This window comes from Harpia harpyja, chromosome 9, assembly GCF_026419915.1.
Source record: "Harpia harpyja isolate bHarHar1 chromosome 9, bHarHar1 primary haplotype, whole genome shotgun sequence".
Classification (NCBI taxonomy): Eukaryota; Metazoa; Chordata; class Aves; order Accipitriformes; family Accipitridae; genus Harpia; species Harpia harpyja.
In genome coordinates, this window is record NC_068948.1 from 26,619,157 (window position 1) to 26,644,895 (window position 25,739).

The window sequence follows — 25,739 nt, forward strand, 5'->3', positions numbered from 1 at the left end:
CCAACTCACGCCAAGCCCTGGGCCATACAAATCCCGGTTTTATTGTGGTTCGCGCCTGGCACTGGGAGCCGGGGGGCTCTGCTTCTCTCCAGAGGGCTCTGCCAGCCCCGTGTCCTCGTCCTCACTGCTGTCCTCGTCCAGGCCCGACAGCACTGCGCCCAGGGGGGTCCGTGCGGCCACCAGCACCAGGTTGCGTGGGGAGAACTGGGGATCGAAAAGGGGGACGAGAGCGCACTGGAAACCTGCGGGGAGAGGGAGGGTCAGTACCGGCAGCGCCGTCACCCCCTCCCTCCCCATCGCCGTTCCGGCACCTACCTTGCTCCCGCAGGTAGAGCAAGCGGTCGAGGAGGATGAGGGTCTCCACCAGCGGTGCCAGCAGCAGGGTCAGGCTGAAGAAAGCCACCACCTTGTGCTGCTGTTCCAACATAGCCTCCACAGCCTCCGAGTCCAGTGAGATGGAGGCTGGATCCAGCCCCACGCGGGGCAGCCCCAGGCGGGCGTACCTATGGGGTAACGTCACACTAAGGGCAAAGGGAGGTGGGGGGGGAGAAAAGGGGGCCCCCCCACCCCAAACTCACTGGGGGAAGCTGAGGGCATGCGCCTTCTTCACCGTCTGCACCCCTGGGCGCTTCTTGCTGGGGTTGGCCGCCCGGATGAGGGTCTCGAGGACGGCGCGGTAGCAGTGGGCGCGCAGGCAGCCACTCTCCCCCCTCAACCGCCCTGCATATTCCTCCAACGCGTGGCAAGCGGCTTCCCGTGCCCGGTAGGAGAGTTCGTGGCCTGGTAATTTGGCTACCCAAGCGCTCAGAGGGTAGCCAGGGGAAGAACCGGGGTTTTCTGGGGGGGTAGAGAGCTTCATGTAGCAGCAGGCCACTGAGGCGACGGCAGCCACGGCGGGGGCTGCGGGTGAAGTGACGCAGCAGGGCTGGGCTGAGGTCCCCGCAGGCATGCAGCCCTGTCACCAGCACCTGCTGCCCCCCCTCGGACCCCCCCGGACCCCCCAATGGGTTCCTGGTAGCGGGACCCGGCCCCGGGGGGTCGGGGGGCAACAGGAACTCCCCCCAAGGAGCACTGGGATCAAGGCGGCCAGCCACATGGCGCGGGCCCCAGGGGGTGAGGGGAGATGGGGGGCCGTGGCAGGGGGCGGTTTGGTGGCACCGGGGCGGCCCCACGTTTCCCAGCACCCCCGTTTTCCCCAGCTCCCGCAGCAGCTCCCGGTCGAAGCGCTCCGCCATGCCGGCCAGGCGGCCGTCGCCCTCCACTGCCGTGACAGATAAGCCGAGGCCGAAGGCCAGGAAGCGGGAGAGGTGGCCCTGGGTGGGGGGGACATGCGCTCAGCGGGGGGGGGGGGGCACCAGCACATCCCCCACCCCTCAGAGCCCCCCCTGTCAGCCCCTGCTCCTACCTGCCCCGCTCCGACGTCCACCACGCGGTCACAGCCGGTGGCCTGGGTCAGCCGCTGCAGCAGCTGCAGGGAGAGAAAGGTTTTGGGGGGATGTTCGAGGGGGGGGGGGTCACAGGGGGGTGCAGGGAGCGGGGGAGCACCCACCTTCCCCAGGCGCTGGATCTCATGCTGCTTTTTGGGCTTGACATGGCGGCGGAGCAGGGGGTGCAGACGGGTGCTCTGGCAGGGGGGGCGCGAGGACCCCCCCGGCCGCCCACGGGGGAAGGCGAGAGCGCGGGTGGCAGCAGCAAAGGCCAGGAGGGAGAGGGGCCAGGCGGCCCCCGTCCCCCCTGGGCCCCCCAGGAGCCCAGCCAGCTGCGGGGGGGCGGCGGTGGCCAGGGCAGCCTGCCAGGGTGGGGGGAGCTTCGCCCACAGCCCCTCAGTGAAGAAGTCCTGTGGTGATGCGGGGGTCAGTGGTGGGGGGGACATGTAGGGGGGGCACTGAGGGGGAGGGGGGGACACTCACGATGACGTAGGCATCGAGCAGGGGCCGGTAGAGTGTTAGGAGGCGGATGATGTCGGCTGCTCGCTGCTGCTCCCACTGCAGGGCAGGGCACGGGGGGGCTGCCATGGTGGTGCCTGGGGGCGGCCAGGGGTGTCGTCAGCCCTGGCGTTCTGATGTCACCCTGGGGTGTGGCTCCTGGGCTTCTGATGTCACCCCAGTCTGCCACCCCCCCCCCCCCTCCTCTGGCTGTGACCTCACAGGGCTATCACATCATCAGGCCATCATGTTTCTCAGTAGCTATGACATCACCAGGCAGTGACATCACACAAGGATGCAATTCCCACTCCCCCAGCCGTGACGTCGCCTGGCTGTGGCATCACCCTGTGAGGCACCCCCTGCAGCCATGACATCACCGGATCATGCCATTTCTCCCCCCATGGCCCTGATGTCACCAGGCCACGGCATCACCCAGGGATGCAATTCGCCCTCCCACAGCCATGATGTCACCGGGCCATGACATCACCCAGTGTGGCGCCCCCTGCGGCCGTGACACACACAGACACACACACAGCCCCGCCCCCGGCAGCTCGAGCAACCCTCCCCACGCCCCCCCCCCCCGCCGCTGCTGGGCAGCGCCGGCGAGCTGTGACGTCGCGGCAGGCCCTGACGTCACGCGAAACGTCAGCACCCCCAGGCCATAGAGCCGCCCCGCCGGCGGGACAGAGCGGTCCCACGCGCCACTCACCGCCTGGCCCCTCCGAGTTCCCGCCGCGGCCCGGCGCATGCGCGCTCGGCGGCGCTCAGGGAGCATGCGCGGAGCCAGTGCCAGCTGCTGGGGGGACGCAGGCGCCTTGCGTCACTACCGGCCCGGGGGGGGAGGCCGGGCTGCGCGCTAAACGGCGAGAGCCGGTCCGCGCCGGCCACGTGCCTCTCCGCTGCCGGGGGCAGCTTCCGCTTCCGGGGTGGGGAGGTGAGGGGGGGTGGGGGTGGGAAGCGGCGGCGGGGTCGGTGCCTTTCGGGGGTCGGTGCCGGGGGGATCCCGGTGCCGAGCTGCCTCTCCCCACTGCGGACAGCACCGGACCGGACTGGACCAGCTGCTTGGGGGTTGTGGCGGTTCCCCGCCCCCCTCCCCCAGCCCTTTCCCGCCGCCGCCGGGCCCCGTCATGGCGGATTTGATCCTCAACGTGGACTTCGCCCCTTCGGAGCGTCCCGGGAAGAAGGAGACCGGTAACCGAAAGCACAAGAGCTTCCTGCAGCGGCGGCGGACGCTGGAACGGCGGGGTGTGCTGAAGCAGAAGCAGCTGCCGGTGGCCCAGCCGCCACCCGGGAGGGGCTCCCGGCAGAAACCGGGCCCCAGGGGCAGGAGGGACAAGAAGCAGGAGGCAGCGACCAGGAAAGGCCCGGAAAAACCAACCTCCATCCAGCCCAAACCCTGCCCCAAAGTGAACGGTCCCGCTTCCATAGCCCAGCCTGGCGCGACCGGCTGTCCCGGTTCCAAAGGAACGGGCTTGTCCTCAAAACCAAAGACGACAGCCTGGGGCATGGCTAAGAGAAACCAAAAAGCCCCCAGCTTCCCCCCGCAGCCCACCAAACTGGTGGCTATAGACTGTGAGATGGTGGGCACGGGGCCCGGCGGGCGTACCAGCGACCTGGCCCGTTGCAGCATCGTGGGCTACCAGGGCGACATCATGTACGACCAGTACATCCGTCCCACCGCTCCCATCGTGGACTACCGCACCCGCTGGAGCGGCATTCGGCGGCAGCACATGGTGAACGCCATCCCCTTTGGCAAGGCCCAGCGAGAGGTGTGCTCTCGCCTGCATTTTTGGGGTGATGCAGCCCTGGTGGGGGGGGGCGGATAGACACGGGGCTGGGGGCTTTGTCTCGTGGCCTTTTCAGGCCATTTGGGGGTTTGTCAGGCTGCGGGGACTCGCAGGGCTGCCTGCATCCCCTTCTGGCCTCTGCAGCAGAGGGAACGTCTCCCCACGGTGCCACCGCTCCCATTCAGGCCCGCGTCTTCACACCAGTCTGCTTCTCCCTGCCGGCAGTGGGGCAGCCCCACATCCCTGAGCGCGAGCAGTGCTCTGCTGTGGGGCAGAAATCCTCATGCGGGACTGCCGGGTGTCCTAACCACCAGGTGTCCTAACCACCCCCCCGCCGCCTCCCCCTCCCCCCTCCCGTCTCTTCATCCCCTTTCCTCAGATCCTGCGCATCCTCTCTGGGAAGATCGTGGTCGGCCATGCCATCTACAACGATTTCAAGGCGCTCAAGTACTTCCACCCCAAAGCGCTTACCCGGGACACGTCCAAAATCCCTTTGCTGAACCGTAAGGGTGGTTTCCCTGAGAACACCTCCATCTCCCTGAAGCGCCTCACCAAGGAGCTGCTGCACAAGGACATCCAGGTAGCTTGGCAGGATCCTCCTCCCGGATCTCGGCGGCCGCCACGGGGTGCCGCTGCGAGGCTGCTGCCTCAGCCGGGAGCTCCCCACATTCCCCCAAGAGTCGGGGAGTGGCATGGGGATCCCCCTGTGCTGCGCTGGGGTGACAGGAGAGGGGAGATTCATCCCCAGGGAAGGACTGGGGTTTCACACACTGTCCTGAGACCAGGGCGTCCCGAGTTCAGTCGCTGCTGCCAGTCCTGGAACAAGGCAGCCCCGTGCCTCAGTTTCCCTTTCCCTGGAAGCCAGTCTGTGGGAGGAGGGACCCCTCAGCTCAGCCCCCACAGCATCAGGGGGGCTTTTTCCTGCTCAGCCAGTGTCGGAGCAGTGCCTTGGGCTATGCCCACACCCTGTCTCTGTCCCCAACAGGTCGGGAAGAACGGTCACTCCTCGGTGGAGGACGCCCGAGCCACCATGGAGCTCTACAAGGTGGTGGAGGCAGAGTGGGAGCAACACCTGATGCTGAACCCCAAGCAGGAGTGATGGCCCTGCAGCCTGGTCCTGCACCCCAAAAGGGGCCCAGAGCCCACGGGGAGGAGCAGCGAGCACCAAATGGCTGCTCCATCTGTCCAGGCAAGGTAGTGGGGACGGACAGACGGTGGGAGCATGGAGCCAGGCGCAAACGTCCCTTGTCCCTGTGCCCCCGACGTGCCTTGTCATGCTGCTCTGTCCTCCCCCAGGGATGTAGGGGAGAGCTGGGGCCAGCCTGTGCCTTCCCGGTGGTGTGGGGGTGTCTCTCAGGTCCTGCATCCCCCCCAGAACAGCTCAGTGGTGCCAATAACACGGTGGGGCCCAAGCCGGAGCGGGGCTGCGGGTCTGCATGTGGCGTTGGGGCTCTGCCGGCTGCACTTGCTCGATCCCTGGAGGAATCAGTGCCCAGGGCAAGCTCCTTCCCCTCCCGGTTTTTCTTTTCTTGCAAAACTACCTCTTGACAAGGGCAGGAACTGCCAAAGGGCTCCGGGCTGCGGCGGGGGTGTGGGCGCGAGCAGCACCCAACGGGTGGGAAGCAGATCGCGCCGGAAAGTCCCCGCTCTGATTTCGGAGCTGCTCACCCTCAATGATTTGGGTGCCATCTTCCTCGTTGCGTAAGTGCCGCTGCAGATGAGGGGGCCAGGACAAGCCCGGGCATGGGGAACCAGTGTCACCGGGTCCGCCTGCGCCGTGCTGCCCCGCGCAGTCCTCCCCATCCTGGGGATGCCGTGTACTTCACAGATGCCTCCAAACCCTGACGTGCGGTTGTTCCCTGAACTCTTGAACATGCCCTGAGTTCTTGGTCTGCCGCGGGGAGGGGGGGTTGCTTTTAACTGAAATGTTTATGTACAAAATCCCAATTAAAAAGAAATGATTAATGAGCCCTTCCTTTCGGGGGGGGGGGGGGGGGACGAAGAGGAGCTCCAGGCCCTGGGGACGGCGCTCAGCCCCAGGTACATGGGGAGTGTTGCAACCAACACCAGCCAGAGAGGAAGGCATCCAGGCTCCACCTGAGATTCCCCTCCACCTTGTCCTTTGAAATTGAAACAGTTGCCCCTCTCACCTCAGCAGTTGGCCACCGAAATGGGTCGGGAGGGGAGAGCCGCGGGGCTGGGGTGTTCCTGGGGCTGGGATGGGCACTGGGGAGCAGGGACAGGCAGGCAGGCAGGGGCTGCAGGCAGCATCTCGGGCCAAGCTCCCAGGGAATTCAGAAGGGGCTTAGGCAGACATGGAGCCAGAGGGCCCCAGCCAAGCACTTGCTGCTGAGCCGGTGCCGTTCCTCCCTGCTGGCTCCCACCTGGCTGGCTCCCACCTGGTCACGGGGAACCCTGGCAGCGCTGCCAGGAAGGGAGGGGGGACCATGCCTGGCACAGAGCGGCCGAGCGCCACATTTGCCGGCTCCAAGCAGGCCCCTTGGGTGGCTGTTGTCAGCCATCACCCATCGCCTGCCAACATCTGCCTCCTGGTGACCCTTCCTCCACCTCCTCTTCACACCAGGTGTGACCTGGCCCCTGCCAGCAGCTCCTGGGGGCCCCCCCAGTTCACCCCCTTTTCTGGTTAAACCGCAGGGTGCTGGGGAGCTGGCTGGTCCCCGCCACTGGCATCACTGAGGGGCTGGGGCAGCCAAAGCAGCCAAGCCCTGCCCAGGCTGCTGGCCGTCCCTGCGCATGCGGCTCCTCCTCATCACCTTCTTCGTCACCGGCGGCTCTGGCTGGTGGGACCAGGAACGGTGCCAGTGCCGAGCCAGCAGCCGCTCTGGGGGATCACCCCAGCCTGCGCTGGGCTGGATGCAGCCCCACGGGGTGGGGGGAGGCAGCGGTCCTGAGCCCCTGGTGTGCGTCACATTTTCCAGCCATTCAACGTGTTTACGTGGCTGCGCTCAGCTCCTGGCGGCGGAGACCGAGGGGGAGTTTTGGGGGGGGGGGGCACAACCCCCCCACACACACACCCTGAGCCCCTGCAGCGATAGGGGGGCGTTCCCCTTTTTTGGAGGGTTTAAACACAAAAAGCTGGGGACCCCTGCATTGTGCTGGGGAGGGGATGCCTAAGCATCCCATGGGCTGGGATCTTGCAGGGTGGTGGGTGTTTTTGGGGGGTAAGCAACTTTGCAGCATTCTCCCTCTCCCAGGCCCTGCCTGTGTGCACATGTGTGTGCCCAGTCCTGCCTTGCACGTTCCGGGAAGGGGTGGGAAAGCTGTTACAGCCCCAAAATCCAAAGGAAGGTGAGAGCGTGGAGGAGAAGCCAGGAGCCTTTGTGTCTGGGCTGGGTTTGGAAGCGATCGGGGTGGGGGGCTGGGGAGAGGGGAGTGGGTTTATGAGCTCGGTTATAAATGGCCGGTCGTTAAAGTTTTTTATGTCTTTGGAAATGAGAAGCAGGCGGCCAGGCCCCAGCTTGTTGGCAGATGCTGGATGCAGCCGGTGGCTCGGGGTCGGAGGGGGCTTTGCTCGCATCCCGCTTTGGCATCCCTTCAGCCACGAGCCGGGGTCTGGGGCAGGATCCCCACCATGTCGGCAGCCGACGGCGCAGCGGAGGCCGTGGGGCGTGTGGGCTCCCTCCAACCCCACAGCCGGGGTCCCTGGCGGCTGCTGGGCCAGGGCAGGGTATGGTCGCGCCGTCCAGCTGCGTTTCATTTCCGCAGCGGCCGTCACAGTGGCCGGGGAGGCGGAGTGGGGGGACGGACATGAGTGCACCCCGCCAGCTGGGATGGATTTGCAGGGATGTGGGGCAGAGGTGATGGGCGTCTTGCCTTCCTCGCTCAGCCCCACACTGCGGCTGCCCCCGGGCAGGGGGGGCTTCACCACCCTGGCCCCCCCTCCGCATTGGAGCCCCCCCATCCGCTCTCCCAATGCAGTGAGAGCTTGAGGGGGGGGCAGATCAGAAACAAGCCCCTGGTGGCCCCGGCTTCTTTGCAACCTGTGGCATGTGGGTGCACGTCACCCAGGTGTTGACACCATTTTGGGGCGGGGGGTGGACACCCATGAGGGTGCTGAGCCAGGGAGGGAGCTGTGCCTGGGCTGCGGGGGGGCCCACAGCGGTCTCTGTGCTCAGGATTTCTGTGGTTTGCGAGGATTTTTGCAGCTCATCCTGCCGGGAAGGGGAGAGTAAGACGGCGGCGGCCGATGCCAGCTCTTTTCCAGAGGCTGAGCCAGCCGCTGCTGCCTGGGCACCAGGACGTTGCTCCTCGCCTGCTTCCGCCTCTCCCGGTTAATCCGTGGCCTTCCCGGGGGTCACTGGCACTCCGGGGGGGGGTATTTAGCATTGGTTATCTGCCTGCCCACCCCAGGGCTTTCCCTGGATGGGATGGAGGGAGAGGAGGGTGGGGTGTGAAGGCTTTACCCACCCTTTTCAGCAGAATCCCTTCCAGATGTGGGGCTGCCGGGGCTGGCATTCATAACCCTGCTGGGTCATGGTGTCTGGCACAGCCCCGGCCCACCAGGACAAAGGGTCCCCGTGGGGATGGGGGTGCCCTGGGGGATGGAGGGGGCTGGGGGTGCAGGCAGGTCCCACCCCAGTCCCCCTCCACCTGCTTCTCCTGCAAATGGGGCAGGTTTTTTTTTCCCCCACTTTCCCCAAACTTGGAGCAAACATGTGGCATCGCCCCCTCCCATGTCTCTGTGATGGCACAGGGGGGGACATGGACACACGGCTCCTGCACCCCTGAGATGAAGGGGTTGGGGTGACCCTTCCCCTGCACCCCCTCCCCGAGCCCCTCCGGCTTTGTCGGGGGAGTTGCAGAGAGTACCGTCCCCATCCCCTGTCCCCTCTGGCATCATGTCAAGCATCTGCATTGCTGTAGGTAAGGTTATGTCAGCTCTTTGTTATAAATCCTGTTCTTCGGGGGATTAGAGACTCACTGCAAGCCAGAACTTGGCTCACCAGCATCGCAGCCCAGAGATTTTGGGGGTGAGGGCAGGGGGGATGTGGTTGGGAGGAGGGGGGGGGTGATGGTGACTCTGGTGAGGCGTTTTCACCCCAGACCAGAGCAGAAATCTCTCTCCTTGCATTTCAGATCTGCCAATGAACCAGAAACGCCATTTCTTGCTCACCCACCAGGTTTCGGTCAGGGCCACGATGCCCGGGACCAGCACCGCAGCACAACCTGCCCCGCATGGCACCTTCCTCCAGCTTTTCGCAGAGGAGAGAAACCCCCCAAAATAATTAATCACACTTTACCCGGGCATAATTTATCAGGGGTTTAATCTAGCGTTAGCAGTTAATCTTCTTGCTTCCCCCCCACACCCCAGGCCCGCAGCCAAAGCAAACCTCACGCAGCACGGCGAGGGCTGCCGGCTGGTCGCCCAACCTGGGGGTGATGCAGCTGCCCTGCTCCCTGGCCGTGCACACACACGTGTGTGCAGACCCACACACGTGTGTGTGCGTGAACGTGTGGCCAGACAAATTGCATGCGTAGGTACTTATGTCCACGCACACGTATGTGGGTGTGCAAGCACCTGTGTGCTGTGCACACGCATGTACAAACAGCTGCACGCGTGTGGAGGCGTGTGTGCAAACGTGCCCGCTGCATGCACGCACGCATGCCCTTGGCATGACCCCAGGCGTGTGGATGCTCGCAGGTGCCCGGCCAGCACCCAGCTGTGCTGCTGGTGTGTGAGCGGGCATGGGGCTGGGCAGCTCTGTGTCCTCAGGGCTGCTTGGGGTTGGGGGTGCAGCTTTGGCGGGGGGGAGACAGGCAGATTTAGGGGGATGCAGGCAGCTCGGGGTCAGGGGGATGCAGGTAGTTTAGGGGGTGCAGGCAGCTTGGGGGGGATGTGGGCAGGTTAGGGTGTGCAGGCAGCCTGGTCGGGGGACATAGGTGGTTCAGGGGGGTGCAGGCAGGTCAGGGGGATACAGGAAGCTTGGGGGGGGTGGGCCACATCGGGGGGGGATGCAGGTAGTTGGGGGGGTGGGCAGACTAGAGAGGTGCAGGCAACTCGGGGGGGGATGTGAGTAGTTCAGGGGGGTGCAGACAGATTTGAGGGGTGCAGATCGGAGGGGTGCAGGCAGCTGGGGGTACCTCCACCCCACTCCCCCCGGGGCAAATCCGGGGGGGGGGTGTTCTCGCAGGTGAGCGCAGAGCCCCCCCCTCCCTCAGCGGGGCCGGGGCCGGGGGCGGAGGGGGTGGGACCAGCCCGGCAATAAAACGGCCGGCGCGGGCGGGACGGGACGGGACGGGACGGGAGAGCGTCGGGGCCGGGGCCGGTGCGGAGGGAGCGGCGCCTCGCTCGGTTCCACCTCGGTTTCCCACTCCGGCAGCCGCGATGCCCAATTTCTCCGGGAACTGGAAGATGAAGAGTTCGGAAAACTTCGAGGAGATGCTGAAGGCGCTGGGTAAGTGAGAGTCCCCGGGGTCCCCCGGTCCCCGGCCCCCCCGCCCCGGCCCCCGGGGCTGGCTGCGGGGGGGGGGGCGGGCGAGACAGGGGAACTGGGGGGGAAAGGGGAGTCCTGCCTCCCATCTCCCCTCCAAGCCTCTTCTCCAGCCCGGGGGGGATTGCAACCGCCGTGTGCTGGAGGGGACCCCCCCCACCCCGCTCTCCCTTTTCACAAAGCTCTCGGTGTTGCTTCGCCACTGGGGAAACTGAGGCACGGGGGGAGGGGGGCTAGGCAGCGTCTCCTGCTCCCGAGGGGTCCAACATGGCCCCTGCGGGCCCCCCCTCCTGCCTGCCTCAGTTTCCCCACCGTGGTGGCCTCCCCAAGTGCAGGCACCTCCAAATTCTCCCCCCAGGACCCTTCGCATCGAGGGCTTCCTTCCCACCAGCACCCTACACCTCTGACCCCGAAGGCACCCAAAGGGGCTCACCTGCCCCATGGGGGCCCAGACCCCAGGGTCCCCAAAACCCCAGCCCCGATGGGACCTCACAGCGTGGGTGCTCCATCCCCACAGGGCTCATTTTGGGTCCCCTCTGCCTCCCACCACGGTGCCGTGTCCTGGCTGCAGCTGTGAACGGGGCTTGGGGGAGAGGGGATTGGGGGGGCTCACAGGGCCAAGACCCATTGCAGGAGGGGAAAGCGGGGGGCACAGGCTATGGGGGTCCCCAGGGTTTTGGGCAGGGCTGGAGCCAGCCCCCCTGCTGCTCCTCTCCGCCTGACCCTCTCCTCACCTGCCGGGGAGCTGCCGGAGCAGAATATTTTCCAGGTTAGGGGATACGTAACAAATATTTCAGTATAATTATCACTTTCTTGGATTTCACTCCCCTCTCCCCCCCGCCTTCACCCCCTCTCCCTCCTCCAGCCCCACCGGTGAAAGTGGCTCAGAGAAACCTCAGCAGGAAAATAAATCTGCCAGTCCAGAGTGAGCCGCTCTTCCTTTCCCACGGCACAAGCAGGGGGCTCCTGCCCTTCGCCACCCCTCCACCCCCCCCCCCCCTCCCCGGCCTTTCAGCAGCTTTGGGGGAAGCTGATACCTCTGGACCCCCTGGGCAGAGGCGTTAGGGCAGGGGAGGATCAGCTCAAGACCCCAAGTCTGGCTGCATCATGCCCCCCCTCCCCAGCTTTTGCTCCCTTTGTGGGCTGTTTCTCCTCACCGCCCCCCCCCCCCCCCCCCCCCCCCGCCATGAGCATCATGTGATGGGGCTGCATCTGCCCATGGCTGGGTTTTGGGCACCCACTCTGGTGTAAGTCAGGCCTCGCAGGGAGTGAAGGGACCTGGGGGGGCTGGGGGGGCCCAGCCCCACCACGCCAGCCAGCAGCAGCATCCTGGAGGGTCTGGCCATGGGGATGTGGAGGGGACCCCGCAGGGATGTGTCCATCCCCGCTGCAGGAGGATTTGGATCCCGGATCCCACCTGTGTCCCCACTGTGGGGCTGGGACTATCTGTCGCCCCCCCTGTCCCCATCCCTGTGCCGGAGGGAAGCCCCTTTCTGCAGGGACCCTCTCTGGGGGTGCAGGGGGTGGTGGCCAGGGCATGGTCCCTCTCCGGGGAGGGCTGGCCAGGTGCCCACCCGCAGTTTTCAGCTGCTGGAGGGTGACACAGGAACAATGTCCCCAAAGAACAGCTTTCCAGGGAGCCAGGCTGTCCCCGGGTGACAGCCAGGGGCTTGGGGACATGATGGATGAGCCGCCTCCAGGAGCAGGGACAAAGCCCCAGCCGCCCTGCAGTTAGCGGGGGGCTGGAGGGGGAATGACTATGGGGACCCCTCGGTGAGGTCACAGAGGTCACCAGGCACAGAGCTGCTCCTCGGCCAAGCTCAGAGCGGGTGCCTTGTCCCTTCCGTCACCCCGTGAGCTGGGTGAGCCCTCGCCCCCACGCACCCTCCCCATCACCCTTGTCCCTTCCCCCGGGCGCCTCTGGAGCCTTCCCCGGCATCAGCCCCCGCCCCCGCTCCTTGCCGCCAGGTAACGAGAGCCAGATGTGGGTTGCCCTGAGCCGCCTCCAGTGCTCGGGGTCCCCCTGGGATGTGTCACTGCCAAGTGTGGGGGCCATGGCCGTGCCCCCCCCCCCCAACCGCCATATTCACCCCCTGCCCCGTCCCCAGGCTCCCGGGGGAGAGGGGGCCGCATCCAGCCCTGAGAGGCACTTAACCTCCCTGGCTGCCGGTCACCCCACGGGGAAGGGGCAGCTCCGGTGTCCCCCCCCCATGCCGGGGGATGCTGCAGGCAGCAGTGCAGAGGAGGGGGAGCTCGACGCCACCATCCCCTTCCCCAGGCGTCAACATGATGCTGAGGAAGATCGCGGTGGCGGCGGCCTCGAAGCCGGTGGTGGAGATCAAGCAGGACGGGGAGACCTTCTACATCAAGACCTCGACCACCGTCCGGACCACTGAGATCAGTTTCAGGATCGGGGAGGAGTTCGAGGAGCAGACAGTGGACGGGCGGCCCTGCAAGGTGGGGGGGAGACCCGCCTGCGCCAGGGGGGCTGATCCTGACCCCATGCATGAGGAGCTCTAATGCACGTGTGCGTGCACATAGGTGGGCGTGCACGTGTGTGCATGCACATAGATGCATGTGTGTGCACGCCCACACATTTTGCATGAGGCCAGGAGCAGTCACTTGTGTGTGTGCATGCACACAGGCAGGTGTACGCGTGTGTGCATGCACACAGATGCATGTGTGTGCATGCACACATGTGTTTGTGCATGCACGCACATTTTGCATGAGGGCAGGAGCATTCACTTGTATGTGTGCGCGCACAGGCATGTCTGCGCGTATGTGCGTGCACACAGATGCATGTGTGTTCACACTTGTGCATGTGCATGCACGCATGCATGTGCATGCACACATGCGTGTGTGCATGCCCACAGGTGTTTGTGCATGCACGCACCTATTGCCTGAGGGCAGGAGCGCTCACCTGTGTGTGTGCATGCAGGCACACACATTTTTCATGCATGCATGTGCAAAAGCGTGCATGCACACCTGCGTGCACACGCCTGTTTGCACTCACACAACCACACGCTCTCCCCTGCGAGCAGAGGGCTGGTCCCCCTCTCCCTGCAACTGTCCTGGCCAGGTCGCAACAGGGAACAAATGGCCCTATCCATCTCTTGGTTGATGGATGGTCCTGCCTGGCGGGGGCTGCGTGGGGGCTTGTTGGGGTGTCCCATGTCCCCGTCCCCCCTGCAGCATCACCCTTCTCCCCCCCTCTGCAGAGCTTGGCCAGGTGGGAGAGCGAGAACAAGATGGTGTGTGAGCAGCAGCTGCTGAAGGGCGAAGGACCCAAGACGGGCTGGTCCAGGGAGATGACCAACGATGGGGAGCTCATCCTGGTGAGGACCTGGGGAGGGAGGGGGGGCATCACTACCCCAGTGCATGCTGGGAAACTCCCGGGGGGGGGGCAAGGGAGGGTGGCCATGGCCACCACAGTGACCCTGCTCCTCCTTGCAGACCATGACAGCCGATGACGTCGTCTGCACCAGGGTCTACGTCCGGGAGTGACACCCCCCATTCCTCTGACCCCCATCCCTCCCCCAGCCAGCGCTGGTCCCCCAGCCCCATGTCCCGTCCCTGTCCCCCCCCAGCCCCAATTACCCACCTTGTGTCCCCTCTGGTCCCCTCCACTCACCCCACAGCGACAGGGAGGGGGTTGCACCTTCCCATGGGGGTACATCAGAGCAACCCCTTTTTTGGGGGGGGAGGAAAACACAACATTTTGCCCCCCCCCCCCCCCCATGGCGTGGGGTCTCTTCGGGGGCAGGAAAATCTCATTCTCTGGCCCTGTCCTGCTGCCGCCCTCGGTGCAGACAAAGCGCCCAGTTTTTGGAAGGGCGCCGGGGCTGTGGCAGGAGGGTAATGCAGCCGCCTCCCTGGGCTTTTGGGTTGGTTTTAACTGGTTTTAGTTCAGTTTGATTTTTTCTTTGTTATTATTTTTTAATGCAGGCCCCTGGCGCTTGCCCTGCCCAGGGGCTGCGCCTGCTCTCCCCCTCCCCAATATTTATTTGTGAATATTGTATCGCAAAGAAACACCGAATGACCCCAACCCAGTAGCACCGCGGTCCCTGCAGCTCCAGGTCCGAACCCCCCCAAGATCTGACCCCCCACCCCGAGATTGTCCCCACCACCTCCCTCCTCTTTTCAATAAATGTCCTACAACTCCCCCCCCTCCCCAGCGTCCCTGTCCCCTCCAGGCCCCGCTAGCACACACACACCTCCTGCACCGCAGCTGTTGCACAAGGGGCCGGGGGCAAAGGCAGTGGCCGGGTTGGCACATCATGGCGTGGGAAGCAAGGGGCAGCCGTGGGGCAGCCGTGGGGCAGGGAGGATGGCGTGGAGCTGGGGTGCAGCTCACGCTGGGGGGGGGGGGGGGATGAGGCACCCTCCCAGCTTAGCTGGAGGAGCTGGGGCACCCATGGGTGCTGCCTGCCAGGATGTGGCTCCCTGGTCCGCTCCAGGTGATGCTCCTTGGGGTGCTGCCTGCTAATTGCCCTACGTGAAGTGGCATTAATTATGACAGGGGGTGTGTGTCTGCTTGTGGGTCATTGGGGCTCAGCCTGTGGTGGTGCTGGAGAGGTTTGGGGTGCAGGGGAGCCCTGCCCCGGGGATGGGGGGGTGCACTTGCTCCCCATGCCCACCCCAGCCTTGGCAAAGCTGCTCACCCAGGGCAGCCCCAAGTCACCGTGGGGTAGTTGGGGGGCACTGACCCACCCCCCCCCCGCCAGCACTGCGGTCCTGCTGAGCCGGGGGGTGCCTGCGGCTGCCTTTGGGGAGATGGGGGGTGTGGTGTGGAACACTGTTCCCCAGGACCCAACACCCCTCCTGCCCCGGCTGGGGAGGGGACAGCAGTGAGCGGCCCCCGGGGGGGGATACAGGGGGAAGGGGGCCAGGATTGGGGGTTGGCTTCACCCCCAGTGCCCCCGGGTGTGATGCTGCACTGCCAGGGAGCGTGTTCAGCAGCAGGAAGGGTGTAATTACACCTTCCCTGGGGAGGAGGAGGAGGGGGAGGAAGGGCTCCGGTATCTCCAGGTAGACACTTGGCAGACACCCATTGCCCCTGTCACCATTCCCAAAACACTGCCTGGGCCGCGTCCCGGTTCTCCCAACATCCTCGCGCCATAACTGGGACCAGTTGGCATCACCGGTGGGACCAGTGCCTGTGGGTGGGGTGGACGCTGGATCCGGCCCTCTCCGTTCTTCACCAAACCGGCCGTTTTTCTCCCCAGAGATCTCGCAAAAGCCACAACCAGGCGGGATCAGCCGGTAATGGAAACCAGCCGCTCCCCACCCCTCCCAACTCCGACTCTCTGGCTTCTCCGCTTCGGAGAAATATCCTCTTTCTCCCCGGCCGCCCTGGAGACGGCTCCAATTTGTCTCTCTTCTGAGCCCCCGGGGTTGGCGGGGTGGGGTACAAAGGGGGCCCTGCTACCCTGAGAGAGCCAGGGCGGCAAATCTGGATGTGAGCGGGGGTCTATGGGGCTGCCAGCTGCATGCACACTCATCCCCCCCCCCCGCAGTGTCCAGCCACGCTGGGCCTGGGGGGGGCCCACTGGGGACCTGGGGGTCCCCATCTTGCTCCATAGGTGCTGCCCCACAGTGATGGGGGGGTCTGGGGAGGAGGGGGTGAAGGGGCTGGATGTGCCCCCTCCCTGGTGCATGGCCACCCCATGCCGAGACTTGGCGGCCAGCACTGGGCATTGGATGGCGGCTGCTCCTTAAACAAAAGCAAATTCCACCTCCTGCTGCTGCTGGGGGAGCGGGACCGGGGCGGGAGGGGACGGGGGGGGGGGTTGGAGGCAGGATGGAGGAACCACGAATGACCCCAAAACCTTGCGGGATGCTCTGGGCTGTGCCGCCCCCCTCCCTGGGACCGTGTGGGTGGTTTCGGGAGCCCCCCGGCGCCTCTAATCCGGCACTAATCCTTCCCAGTGACCTCGGTGGCCCCCGGCTCGCCCTACTGCCCCCCCCACCCTGGAGGGGGGCTGGGGAGGGGGCCCAGGCTGGCCCCTCGCCTTTCATCTGCCGGAGACAAAGCGGGGCCCCGGCCCCCCCGCCCCGCTTTGTGCTGTGGGTAATGAATGCCCGACCCCGGAGCAGGGGGGGGGCGGCCCTGGCCCCTCGCCCCGGCATTTTTAATGGATTTGCTGGAAGCGAAGGCTCGGCCGGGTGCGGGTGAGCAGGGCGGGAGATGTGGCCCCTTTGGGGTCCCCAGGGTTATGTCTTATTCCCCACCCCGGGCCCTAGCCCCCCCGCTGGAGCCATTGGGAGGGTGCAGGGGGGCTTCGAGCCACCCAAAGTGGCGGGGGCGGGGACACACGCTGGCTCTTGTCCCCACCATGGTGAATACCTGCCCGGGGCGGGTGGGGGGGGGACAGGACTTGTTGGGCAGGTTTGGGGGGAAATATCCCCCTCCGCTGGGCTTGGTGCTGGGGGGAGGCTCCTGGCTTCGGGGGAAGAGGGGGCTTAGCTGAGCTGGAGGAGTAAACCCCCCCCTCAGCCCCACGGTGCTAAGGGGCTGAAACGGCTCCAGCCAAGCTGTGTCCCCCCACCCGGCCTGACCCCTAACGCTGCTGTAAGTGGGGGCCAAGCTGCTGTGTGTGTCCCATCCCACGTGTGTGTCGCCCGCCCCGGGGCTGGGGTCCCCCCCTCCACCACCCCCAGCATCCTCCAGGCTGGCTGCTCCCTGAGTCGGTGCGTACCCTGGATGGTCCCGGGGGGGGTGGTCCAGGCTGGCTGCCGGACCTCCCAGCAAAGGCCCCCCCCACCAGTACCCACTTGTTATGGGGTCTGGCTAATGAACCGGGGAGGTGCCAGGCTTGGGGGTCTTCACCCCTCAGCCCCCCCCCTCCAGTCCCAGGAAAGGGGGGTTTCCGTGTGGGTCACCGGTTCTGCAGCTGCGTGGCCTCGGCGATGCTGGTGCTGTGCCGAGGGGCTCGGGTTGGGGGCACGGTGCTGGTGCCAGGGCACAGCCAGGGCATCGCGCAGGGCGTGTCGGTGAATCACCGAGGCCGCGTGCCCGGACGGGCTCCAGCACACAGCGGTGGCCTGGCCCTGCCCGGAGCCGGCGGCGTGGGCAGAGACCAGCCGAGGGTCCCATGGGTGTGGGTCCCCATCCGTGGGGACGTGGTGCCTCGCGAGGGGACCCTCATTTGGGGGGTGTCCCCATCTGATGTGGGGCGACACGCCCGACCCCGCAGGTGTCCCTGTGGCTTGGGGCAGCTGGGGACACTGATGCAGCAACCAGGGAAGCTGGGTGGCTCCCCAAAACCGCCATCAGCTCTGGGAGGGGACAGCCAGCCCTTTTTGGGGGGGGGTGTGACTGTCACCTCCCGTGAGGGTTCACACCTCACCCCCGCCCCGCACCCAGCTCACTCTGCCGGCAGGGCACCCCACTGTCCTCCAGGCTGGGGGCCATGGGGCGGGGGGGGGCCGGGGAGGGAGCCCTCCGCCCTGCTCCCCCGCAGCTGGCAGCCGGCCAGCATTGTTCTCGGCCTCCTCCTCCTCTCCTCTCCGCCCTCCCAGCCCCATCTGGCGTCAGACGCTTTCCTGGGCTCCAGCAGGGAGCAGGGGGTCTGGCTGCAGCTCCCCCCCCCCCAGCTGGGGGTCCCCATGGCCGAGGGGCTGCAGGGTTTCACCTCCATCCTATTACAGGGCAGGGGGGCATGTGGAGGGGGATGTGGGGTGTTTTATGGGGTGCAGCTTGGCCCCCCCCGTGCTTTTTAGGGGGGGATCTCCCCACCCCTGCTTGGTAGCCTGGCTCTGCCCCATAGCACAGCCTGGAGTCCCCCACTTGTGTGCCCTCCCATGGAACAAGTGCAGGGCTGAAAAGGGGAGCCTGAGGTTGTTTGGGGGGAGGGGGGTCTGCCTCCTTTGTGAGGGGCTCCAGAGATGCTGAGATGATGTGAAGGGTCCAGGGAGAGTAATAAGGGGGTGAGGGGGGTCTGGGGGTGATGGAAGGGGGCAGGGTGAGGGGCTGTGGGGCTGCAGAGGTGATGCAAAGGGTCTGAGGTTTGGGGGGGCTTGGGATGAGGGGTTCCCAGGCTGGTGAAACAGGGTGAGGGCAGGCAGGGATGGCAAGATGAGGTGGGGGGGGGGTCCGCAGCCAGGGCTCCAGCTCACCTGGAGCAGGAGGCGAAGGGGAAAAACCCAGGCCGGGAGGGCAGGACCTGGCTCCTGGCCCCGGCCAAGCCCCACGGGTCACCTCCCTGTTGTACAAAGCTGGGGAAACTGAGGCACGCCCAGCAGATCAAAGCGGGGAGCAGGAGTCACCACCCGCACCCCGCCAGCCTCTCCGTAGGGAGCATGGCCCCGCTGCAGGAACATGCAGCCACTCCGACTCGGGATTTGCTTTTAATGCCATGTACAAAGTCTCCCCCCCCCCCCCCAAAAAAAAAGAAAAGAAAAAAAGAAAAATTTTTAAAATTCTTCCAAAAATAAATTAAAGGGACAGGTTCCCCCCCCAACCCCCTTTTGTTCTGTGCAAAGAGAAAAGAGAAATCCCCCTCCGCTCCCCAGGCCTGACCCAGGCTCCAGCAAGGAAAGAAACGGGCAAAGCAAGGGATCTCGGGGGGGGCCAGGCAGTGGCACCCCACAGCGTGGGGCCGGACGGCGCCGTGGGGCAGTGGCAGGGACCCTGGTGGGGGACGGCAGCTGAGCCAGGCAGTTCCCATCCTGCCCCAGTTGGTTCCTGCGGGGGCTTTGCCCCACGAGATAAGATGGGGAAACTGAGGCAGATGGCGAGGTCCCCCTCCTCCTCCTCAGTCCAGGGCTGAGCCGTCCTGGGGGAGGATGCACCCGTTGGGCTGCCAACAGCTGGATCCGGCCACCGAGCCCACAGCCAGCGGCTCCTCCATCGACAGGGAGATGGAGCCAGATGGAGGATCTGGTTCCCTCTCACCGGCAGGTCAAAGAGGGGCTTCGTTCCCGGCCTCTTCCCTTGGCGGGAGGGCGTGGGGGGGTCCCCCAAACCAGGGCAGCCCCGTGCCTGGCTCCCCGGGGGGGGCGAGGGAGGTTAAGTGCTGTCAGAAAGGTGACCTATGTACATCCCTGAACGTGACGGCTCTCCGAGCCCCCTTCCCCGCTGAGCGGCCCCAGCCCTGTCCCACGATCCCATGGGACAAGCCCAGCTGCCACCCGTGGGGGGGGTTCTGGCCCCCGCCTCCCCCCTCTGCCCCCGGCTACGAGGTCTGGCACTGGACATGTTGGCGCACGCCATCCTCGAAGTCATCTTCGTGGTAGGCTTCGCCAGTGTAGGGCCGTCGGCCTGGCCCATTGTGGGATGTGTAGTCGCTGAGCTCTACCTCCTCTGTGTCCTCGGTGGCCATCACCTCCTCCTGGGGTGGGAAGAAGGCCTGGAGCTGGCGCAGACGGTCAGTGGGGAGCCAGCCAGGCTCTGGGAACTTCACCTGTGACCGGAGAGGGGAGATGGAGGCACGGGATGAACACACAGGGACCGCGGCAATGGGGGACACCGGCTCCTGCCTGGCTCTGGCTCCTCACCTGGAACTGCAGGATGAGTTTTCCCTTCTGGAAGGGGCTCCTGTAGACAGGCATCCCCTCGTTGGGGACACACTTCAGGTCCCCAGGTCGGATAACATCACCTGAGACAGAGATTAGTGTCACCTCACTGAGCCTGGCAGCTCCTGGCACCCCCCCTTCTCCTTGTAGGGGGTATCACATAGCCCCCCACCCCATCCCACCCCACCTGGCTGGGAGGAGATGAGCAGAGTCCGGTTGTCCAGGGTGCGGATGACCTGTCGGCAGCCGCACAGGGCGTCTGCCAGGCTGATCTCCCTCTTGACGATGAGGTCGTCACCGCTGCGCCGGAAAATGGGGTGTTCCTTCTGATCCAGGACGATAATGATGTCCCCGGGCTCCAGGCCGGGAACCTGGTCCCCTTCCTCGTGGAAGGTGATCTTCTGCCCGTCCTTCATGCCTGCGGGGTGTGCAGGGAGAGCTCAGGGCATGGGGGCCATTTTGGGGGTGACCTTGCTCCCCAACACGACCCCGTCTCACCTTTATCCAGGTGAACGCTGAGGATCTTCTTCTCCCGCACAACCTTGCGGCCGTTGCAGGTGAGGCAGCAGTCCCGAGGCCGGATCCACTCGCCCTGGCCCTGGCACTGGGAACACACTGTCTGGATCTGCTGGATCATGCTGGGCCCCAGCTGGTGGATGCGAACCTCCATGCCTGAGCCGTGACACTTGGGGCACCTTCTCTGGGCACCCTCCCGCACCCCGCAGCCTGCGGCGAGGGGAGGCAGAGGGGTCAGCAGCCAGGCTGCGGTGCTGGGAAGGATCCCTGGGCACCCTGCAGCCCGGCCCCTCTGGCACTCACCTCCGCATTTCCTGCAGATGATGTTCTTCTGCAGGGACAGCTTGCGCGTGGTGCCGTTGTAGAGATCCTCCAGCGACACCGAGAGCTGGTGCACCACTGTCTTCCCTGGATGGACGGAGGGGAGAGCCCAGATCAGCACCCGGCCGCACGTAACCCCCCGAGCCACAACCAGATGTATGCCGGATGCCATGGCTCAGCACCACCGGTTCTCCACGGGGAGCGGTGGCTGACAGCTTCCCTCCAGAGCCAGTCCCGCTTCATCCTCAGGGACGGCGGCAAGGACAGGAACAACTTTAAGCCGAGCTTGGTGCGAGGGCTCAGAAGAGCCTCTAGCAGGGATCTCCTTGCGTCTCCAAGCCCGGATCCTGCCAGCTGCCCCGGGGCAGCCCCGTGTCCCCAGTGTGGGTCGAGTATGGCTCCTACCCCAAGGCCCTCCGCCACCCGGCCACCATCCAGCTGCTTATTGCCTCAACCTGGCTGGAGAGGCTCTACCTGGAGTTGCCGAGACGCTCCCCTTGGCCTCCTAATTGCCTTGCTATTAAATCGTGCCACTTCAGCAATAAACACCATGGCAAGTCACCCTCTCACTGTGACCCAGGCCAAAAGCATCCATACAGTCACCAGAGCAGCCCTGCACACCCTGCATCTTGCTGCAGCCTCCCCCGGGGCTCACGGGGAGCTGAGGGCAGCACTAGGCTGACTCAGCCCCAGCCCTGGGGACAGCGGGGGAAAGCTGGGACAGGGACAGGGAAGGGCCCTTTGAAGAGGGGTAGATGGAGAAAGTAATGAGGATGACGAGGAACCGCGTCAGGCTGTGCACCGCAGGGAGGGAGGTGGCCCATGGGCCACCAACTGGATCCCGATGCCCACTGTGCCGTGCCTGGGCGTCAGTCCCCTCCCAGCACCCAGGGTCCCAGCAGGTCCTTTGCCCCCGGTACCTCGCCTGTCTGCCCGGCCGCGCATCCGCACTCCCCCGCCGAAGAAGAGATCGAAGATGTCCATGGGGGAGCCAAATCCGCCGCTTCCTCCTCGGCTCCCCAGGCCACCCTCCTTCATGGCCCGCTCCCCGCCGCGGTCGTAGAGCGCCCGTTTGTGGGCGTCCGACAGCACCTCATAGGCTTGGGAGATCTGCTTGAACTGAGGAAAAGGGGGAAAAGCGGGTGAGATGAGGGGGAAGGTCGGGGGGGGGGGGGGGGGGTTGCACCTACCCGCTCGCCCTCACTGGGGTTCTTGTCGGGGTGGTAACGCAGCGCCAAGCGCCGGTATGCCCGCTTGATCTCGTCCAGGCTGGCTCCCGGCCGCACGCCCAGCAGGTCGTAGTATCCCGTCTCCTTCACCATCTTCCTTGCTGCTGATGTGCTGCAAGAGGAGAGAGCTGTCTGGCCTGAGACCCCTCCCCATCCCATGACACCTTTTCCTGGCCCAGGACCCACACCCATGGGACTCACCAAGGGCTTTTATCCCTATTCTCCTCCCTGCACCCGGCTCACACAGCCCTGCCTCAGTTTCCCCACAGCAGCAGCATCCCATGGGATGGCGGAGGCTCGCCTGTACCGCAACCTAGCCGCTCTCCCCCGGCACCAGGCAATGTGCCGAGAGCCGATAAGCCCCACACGGGGTGTGGACGTGTTTATCTTGTGACACGGGTGGGGGGGAACACGGGGAAGTACCCATCTTCCTGCTCCCTGCCCTCCGGCAGGAGATAAATAAGTGGGTCCTCCTGAGAAGCGCCACTGGATCGGGCCCCCCCGGGGCTGGCAGCCCCCTCCGGGGCCAGGACTGGCTCCGTCCCGTGGGGACCCGGCTCGGGCCGCTCCCCAGCTCCAAACCGGGGACTTCGGGGCTGGCGTCCCCTCCCGCCCGGGCACCTCCGAGCCCCCGCTCCCCGGGGGGGTATATGGGGCGGTCGCTGGGCCGGGGCGGGGGGGGAGGTGTCCGCGGGCGATGTGACATTCCGGTCCCCAGGACGTGACAGCGAGGGACGGGCGTGGGGACAGTCAGCACCCCCCAGGGGGCACCCCACAGCGCGAGGGGCGGGACACACGAGACCCCCCAAAGCCGGTCTCCGTGGGGCAGGGCCCCGCCATGGCGGGGGAATTGGGGGGGTGGATCACCCCCAAAGCACCGGACACCCCCCAAAGAGCCGCCGCCCCGGCTGGGTCAGGGCTCACAGGCCCCGGCACCGCGGAACCGGGCCCGGCCGCCGACTCCTTGGGGTCTCCCAGGACCGGGCCCGTCCCTGCCGCCGCGGGGGGGGTAGGGAGGGAGATGTCAGGCCCCAGGGGGGGGAGAACCAGGGGGGTCCCGGGGGGGGCCGGGGCCGCCCCCCACTCACCGCCACCGCCGCCGCTCCGCTACCCGTCTCCGAACTCTCTGGAAGCCGGGGACACGCCCCCCGCGCTCCCCATTGGCTGGGAACGGCGCCGCGGGGACCGCCCTCTCCACCCCTCGCGCCGCGTTCATTGGCCGCGACTCTATGAGCCCCCCGCCCACCACCTCGCCCCCTTCCCCCGGCACCGACTCTCATTGGTTGTTGGCGTTTCCGGGCCGGTTCGGGAGGTGGAGCGCTTTGTCGGCTTTTGATTGGTTGCGATATCTGCCGGGACCGCCTCCCATGCCGACACCTACTCTTTCATTGGCTCGAACCGGGTGGCCAATCGGGGTAGAGTGGGAATTCCGAACGCCGCGGCTGTCCTGCAGGGGGCGGCGTGGTGCGCGGCGGGCCCCATCCCGCCCCCGCGGGGGCCCGATCCCGCCCCCTCGAGGGACCGATCCAGCGGGGCCGGGAGTCCGGGGGGGGGCTGTAGACTGGGGGGGGATCTGCCCTCTCGTGCCTGGTGCCCCCCAACAGGGAGAGGCTTTTGGGGGTGGTGCTGGGCCTGCCTGGCAGTGCCCCCAGCGTGGAGCCTTTCTGGGGAGGTGTTGGTTGTGTCCCCCCCCCTCCCCAAATAGGATTTTGGGGGGAGGGGGAGCTGCCAACAGCAGGGAGGGGTTGGGGGGGGACCCACGTCCACCGTGTTTGGAGGTGCTGGGAGCTGCCAGAAGCAGGCAGGGACCACCGTGCTGTGGGGTGCTGCCCTCCTGGGCTTGGATGCTTTTCCGGGCCGGCTGGCTGGTGGCCTCCCCCCCGCCGTCCTCCCCCAGGCACCAGCCCTCCCCGGGGGTGACAGTGATGTCCTCCCTTGGTGGCCTTGGGTTCAATCCTGCCTCGGGGAGCTGGGCTGGCCCCCAGGGTCCGGCCGGGTGTCCCTGGGGGGGGACCCATGGTCAGAAAGGAATAAACCCCTGGGAGGAAGAGGAGGAGGAAGGCACTGGGGTGATGCTGCCAGGGTTGCAGTGGAATTTGGGATGCGCAGGGTGCCCCTCCCCCCGATGGCCACCCCGCTGCCGTCCTTCAAGCCAGCTCCGGTGTCGGCCTCCGAAATCACTGGCCATGTTTGGGCAAGCAGCTGGGCCCCTCTCTGGCTCCTGTGGGGCAGCCCCAGCCCCCCAGCACCATGCTGGGGGGTGGCAGCAGCACCCTGGGCGATGCCGGGGGGGGGGGGGGGTGTCCCATGAGCCTGGAGGCGATAAATCTCCCCTCCTCCCCCCTCCAGAAACCCAACCCCGCCAGGCAGTTGTCGCCCCACTGGGGTTTCAGCGACCCCCACCCCACCTGCCAGGGGGGGTTGATGGAATTTGGTCCGAATTCCTGCCAGAAGTTGCTGCCGTCAGCTGATCGACAGTGAGGGGCTGGGAGCAGGGTCCGACATGGGGTCCCCAAACTGGGAATGGAGTCCCCAAATTGGGAACGGGGTATCCAAAATAGGCATGCCATCCCCAAACTGGGCACGGGGTCCCCAAACTGGGCAGGGGGTCCCCGGCCATGTTGGGGCAAGGAGTGCTGGAGCCAAGGGACCTTCCTGCCCCTTCCCAGGGCAGGATCCAGCATCAGCTGATTGCAGTGACTCAGGGCTGGCCATGGTCACATCCTGTCCCCAATGGTGTGACCCTTGCCTGGCACTGTGCCCCAAACCTCCAGTGGGCACCAGGTCTGGATCCAAGGGGGCTCAGCCCTGTTTGTCCATGGCAGGTTTGGCCCCGGGGGTTTGGATCTGACCCCAGCAATCCTGGGGTGGGGGACAGTCCTGTTTGTCCCAGTGCCACCTGCATACCGGGGACCAGCTGTGCCGTGAGGAAGGAGCTGCTTTGTGGGCATTTCCTCCAGCTGCTGTGTCCGGGGGTGAGTCACCTCCTGTGTCCGCTGCTCCCCATCCCAGGTGCCCCATGGCTTGCATGGGGTGGGTGCAGCTGGGTGCCCCAGGGTTGTGGGGTGCCCTGGGCAGGGGGGCTTCCCCTCTCCCCATCGTTGGATCAGCCTCTTTCCACTTGTGGCTAGCCTGTGGCAGGCTGTATGAGAAGGGAAACTGAGGCACGGTGCTGGCAGGCACATGTCAGGTGCTGCCTGGGCTACTTCCCACGCCACAGCCCTTTTCCCGTACTGCTCCTACCCCACGCCCCTGCTTAATGACAGGCGGCCGACTGCAGGCTGCGTGCCGCATCCTGTGCCATGTTTATGGGCGTTGGGGCCATCCGCGATGCTGCTGGGGCTGTGTTTACCAGGGCTGGGAAGGAGGAAGGGGCTCTTGGAGTGCTGGTTCGTGGTGGGTGTGTGTGTGTGTGCCACGTTTCCCCTGTCTTCCCCCAACCATTTTGGTGCAAAGGAGCATTTTGGGGAGGTAATGGCATGGGGATGGGGGTCAGTTCTGTGGTGGGCTGGGACTGTGGGACCTGGGGGGGATGAGGGGAGCGTTGCCCCAGGAATGAGGGTGCATCACCCCGGGGTGAGTGCATCATCCCAGGGATGGGTAAGCATCGTCTCGAGGGGGGGATTCATTACCCCAGAGATGGGGGAGCATAGCCCGGGGTGGGGTGAATCGCTCTGGGGATGGGGGACCATCGCCCCAGGGACCCCATCAGCCTCCCTGATGCTGACAGACGGCCGCAGGCGCGCATTCCCGGTGGGGCTCCCACTGCGGGGCTCGGCCATAGGCATCTGCGCCGCCCCGATTTGGCAGCAGCTGTCACGGCACTGGGGTTGGTGCTGCTGGGGGGGTCATGACCCGGCAGCTGGGCGAGCCCCTGAAACTGGGGCAGAGCTTATTATAGCTGGCGGGAGCTATTTCTGGGGGGGGTGTCTGACCTGGGTGAAGGGCGGGCGAGGGGGTGGGCGAGCCACCCCCCCCAAACCCGGCACATCC

The 25,739-nt window shown here is 65.9% G+C and overlaps 4 protein-coding genes across 6 annotated transcripts; 2 read left to right on the forward strand and 2 right to left on the reverse strand.

Moving 5' to 3' along the window:
• Positions 1-20: 20 nt before the first annotated feature.
• On the reverse strand, positions 21-2,738 carry METTL25B (methyltransferase like 25B). The gene is given in 8 exon segments (XM_052796322.1): positions 21-242; positions 316-503; positions 579-901; positions 903-1,313; positions 1,406-1,468; positions 1,550-1,837; positions 1,911-2,023; positions 2,635-2,738. Coding segments are annotated over 7 exon segments (1,581 nt in total). The 5' UTR covers positions 2,016-2,023; positions 2,635-2,738; the 3' UTR covers positions 21-39.
• A 150-nt stretch (positions 2,739-2,888) lies between these two features.
• Positions 2,889-5,677, forward strand: ISG20L2 (interferon stimulated exonuclease gene 20 like 2). The gene is made up of 3 exons (XM_052797620.1): positions 2,889-3,694; positions 4,092-4,292; positions 4,698-5,677. Exons 1-3 carry the CDS (start codon positions 3,053-3,055, stop codon positions 4,809-4,811), a joined length of 957 nt encoding a protein of 318 aa, XP_052653580.1. The 5' UTR covers positions 2,889-3,052; the 3' UTR covers positions 4,812-5,677.
• Positions 5,678-9,942: 4,265 nt separating this feature from the next.
• On the forward strand, positions 9,943-14,340 carry CRABP2 (cellular retinoic acid binding protein 2). The gene is made up of 4 exons (XM_052798036.1): positions 9,943-10,128; positions 12,443-12,621; positions 13,383-13,499; positions 13,618-14,340. Exons 1-4 carry the CDS (start codon positions 10,059-10,061, stop codon positions 13,666-13,668), a joined length of 417 nt encoding a protein of 138 aa, XP_052653996.1. The 5' UTR covers positions 9,943-10,058; the 3' UTR covers positions 13,669-14,340.
• A 4,232-nt stretch (positions 14,341-18,572) lies between these two features.
• On the reverse strand, positions 18,573-22,979 carry LOC128146297 (dnaJ homolog subfamily A member 1-like). Of its 3 annotated transcripts, none has more exons than XM_052797554.1 (8): positions 22,841-22,979; positions 21,708-21,858; positions 21,438-21,636; positions 20,500-20,604; positions 20,179-20,406; positions 19,868-20,098; positions 19,663-19,763; positions 18,573-19,568 (listed from the first exon to the last, which is right to left on the reverse strand). In XM_052797554.1, exons 1-8 carry the CDS (start codon positions 22,960-22,962, stop codon positions 19,341-19,343), a joined length of 1,365 nt encoding a protein of 454 aa, XP_052653514.1. In that variant the 5' UTR covers positions 22,963-22,979; the 3' UTR covers positions 18,573-19,340. The 3 variants fall into 3 exon arrangements, with proteins under 3 accessions (XP_052653514.1, XP_052653513.1, XP_052653515.1); XM_052797553.1 differs by having other exon boundaries at positions 22,835-22,979; XM_052797555.1 differs by lacking the exon at positions 22,841-22,979 and adding an exon at positions 21,948-22,067.
• Between the last annotated feature and the right edge of the window lie 2,760 nt (positions 22,980-25,739).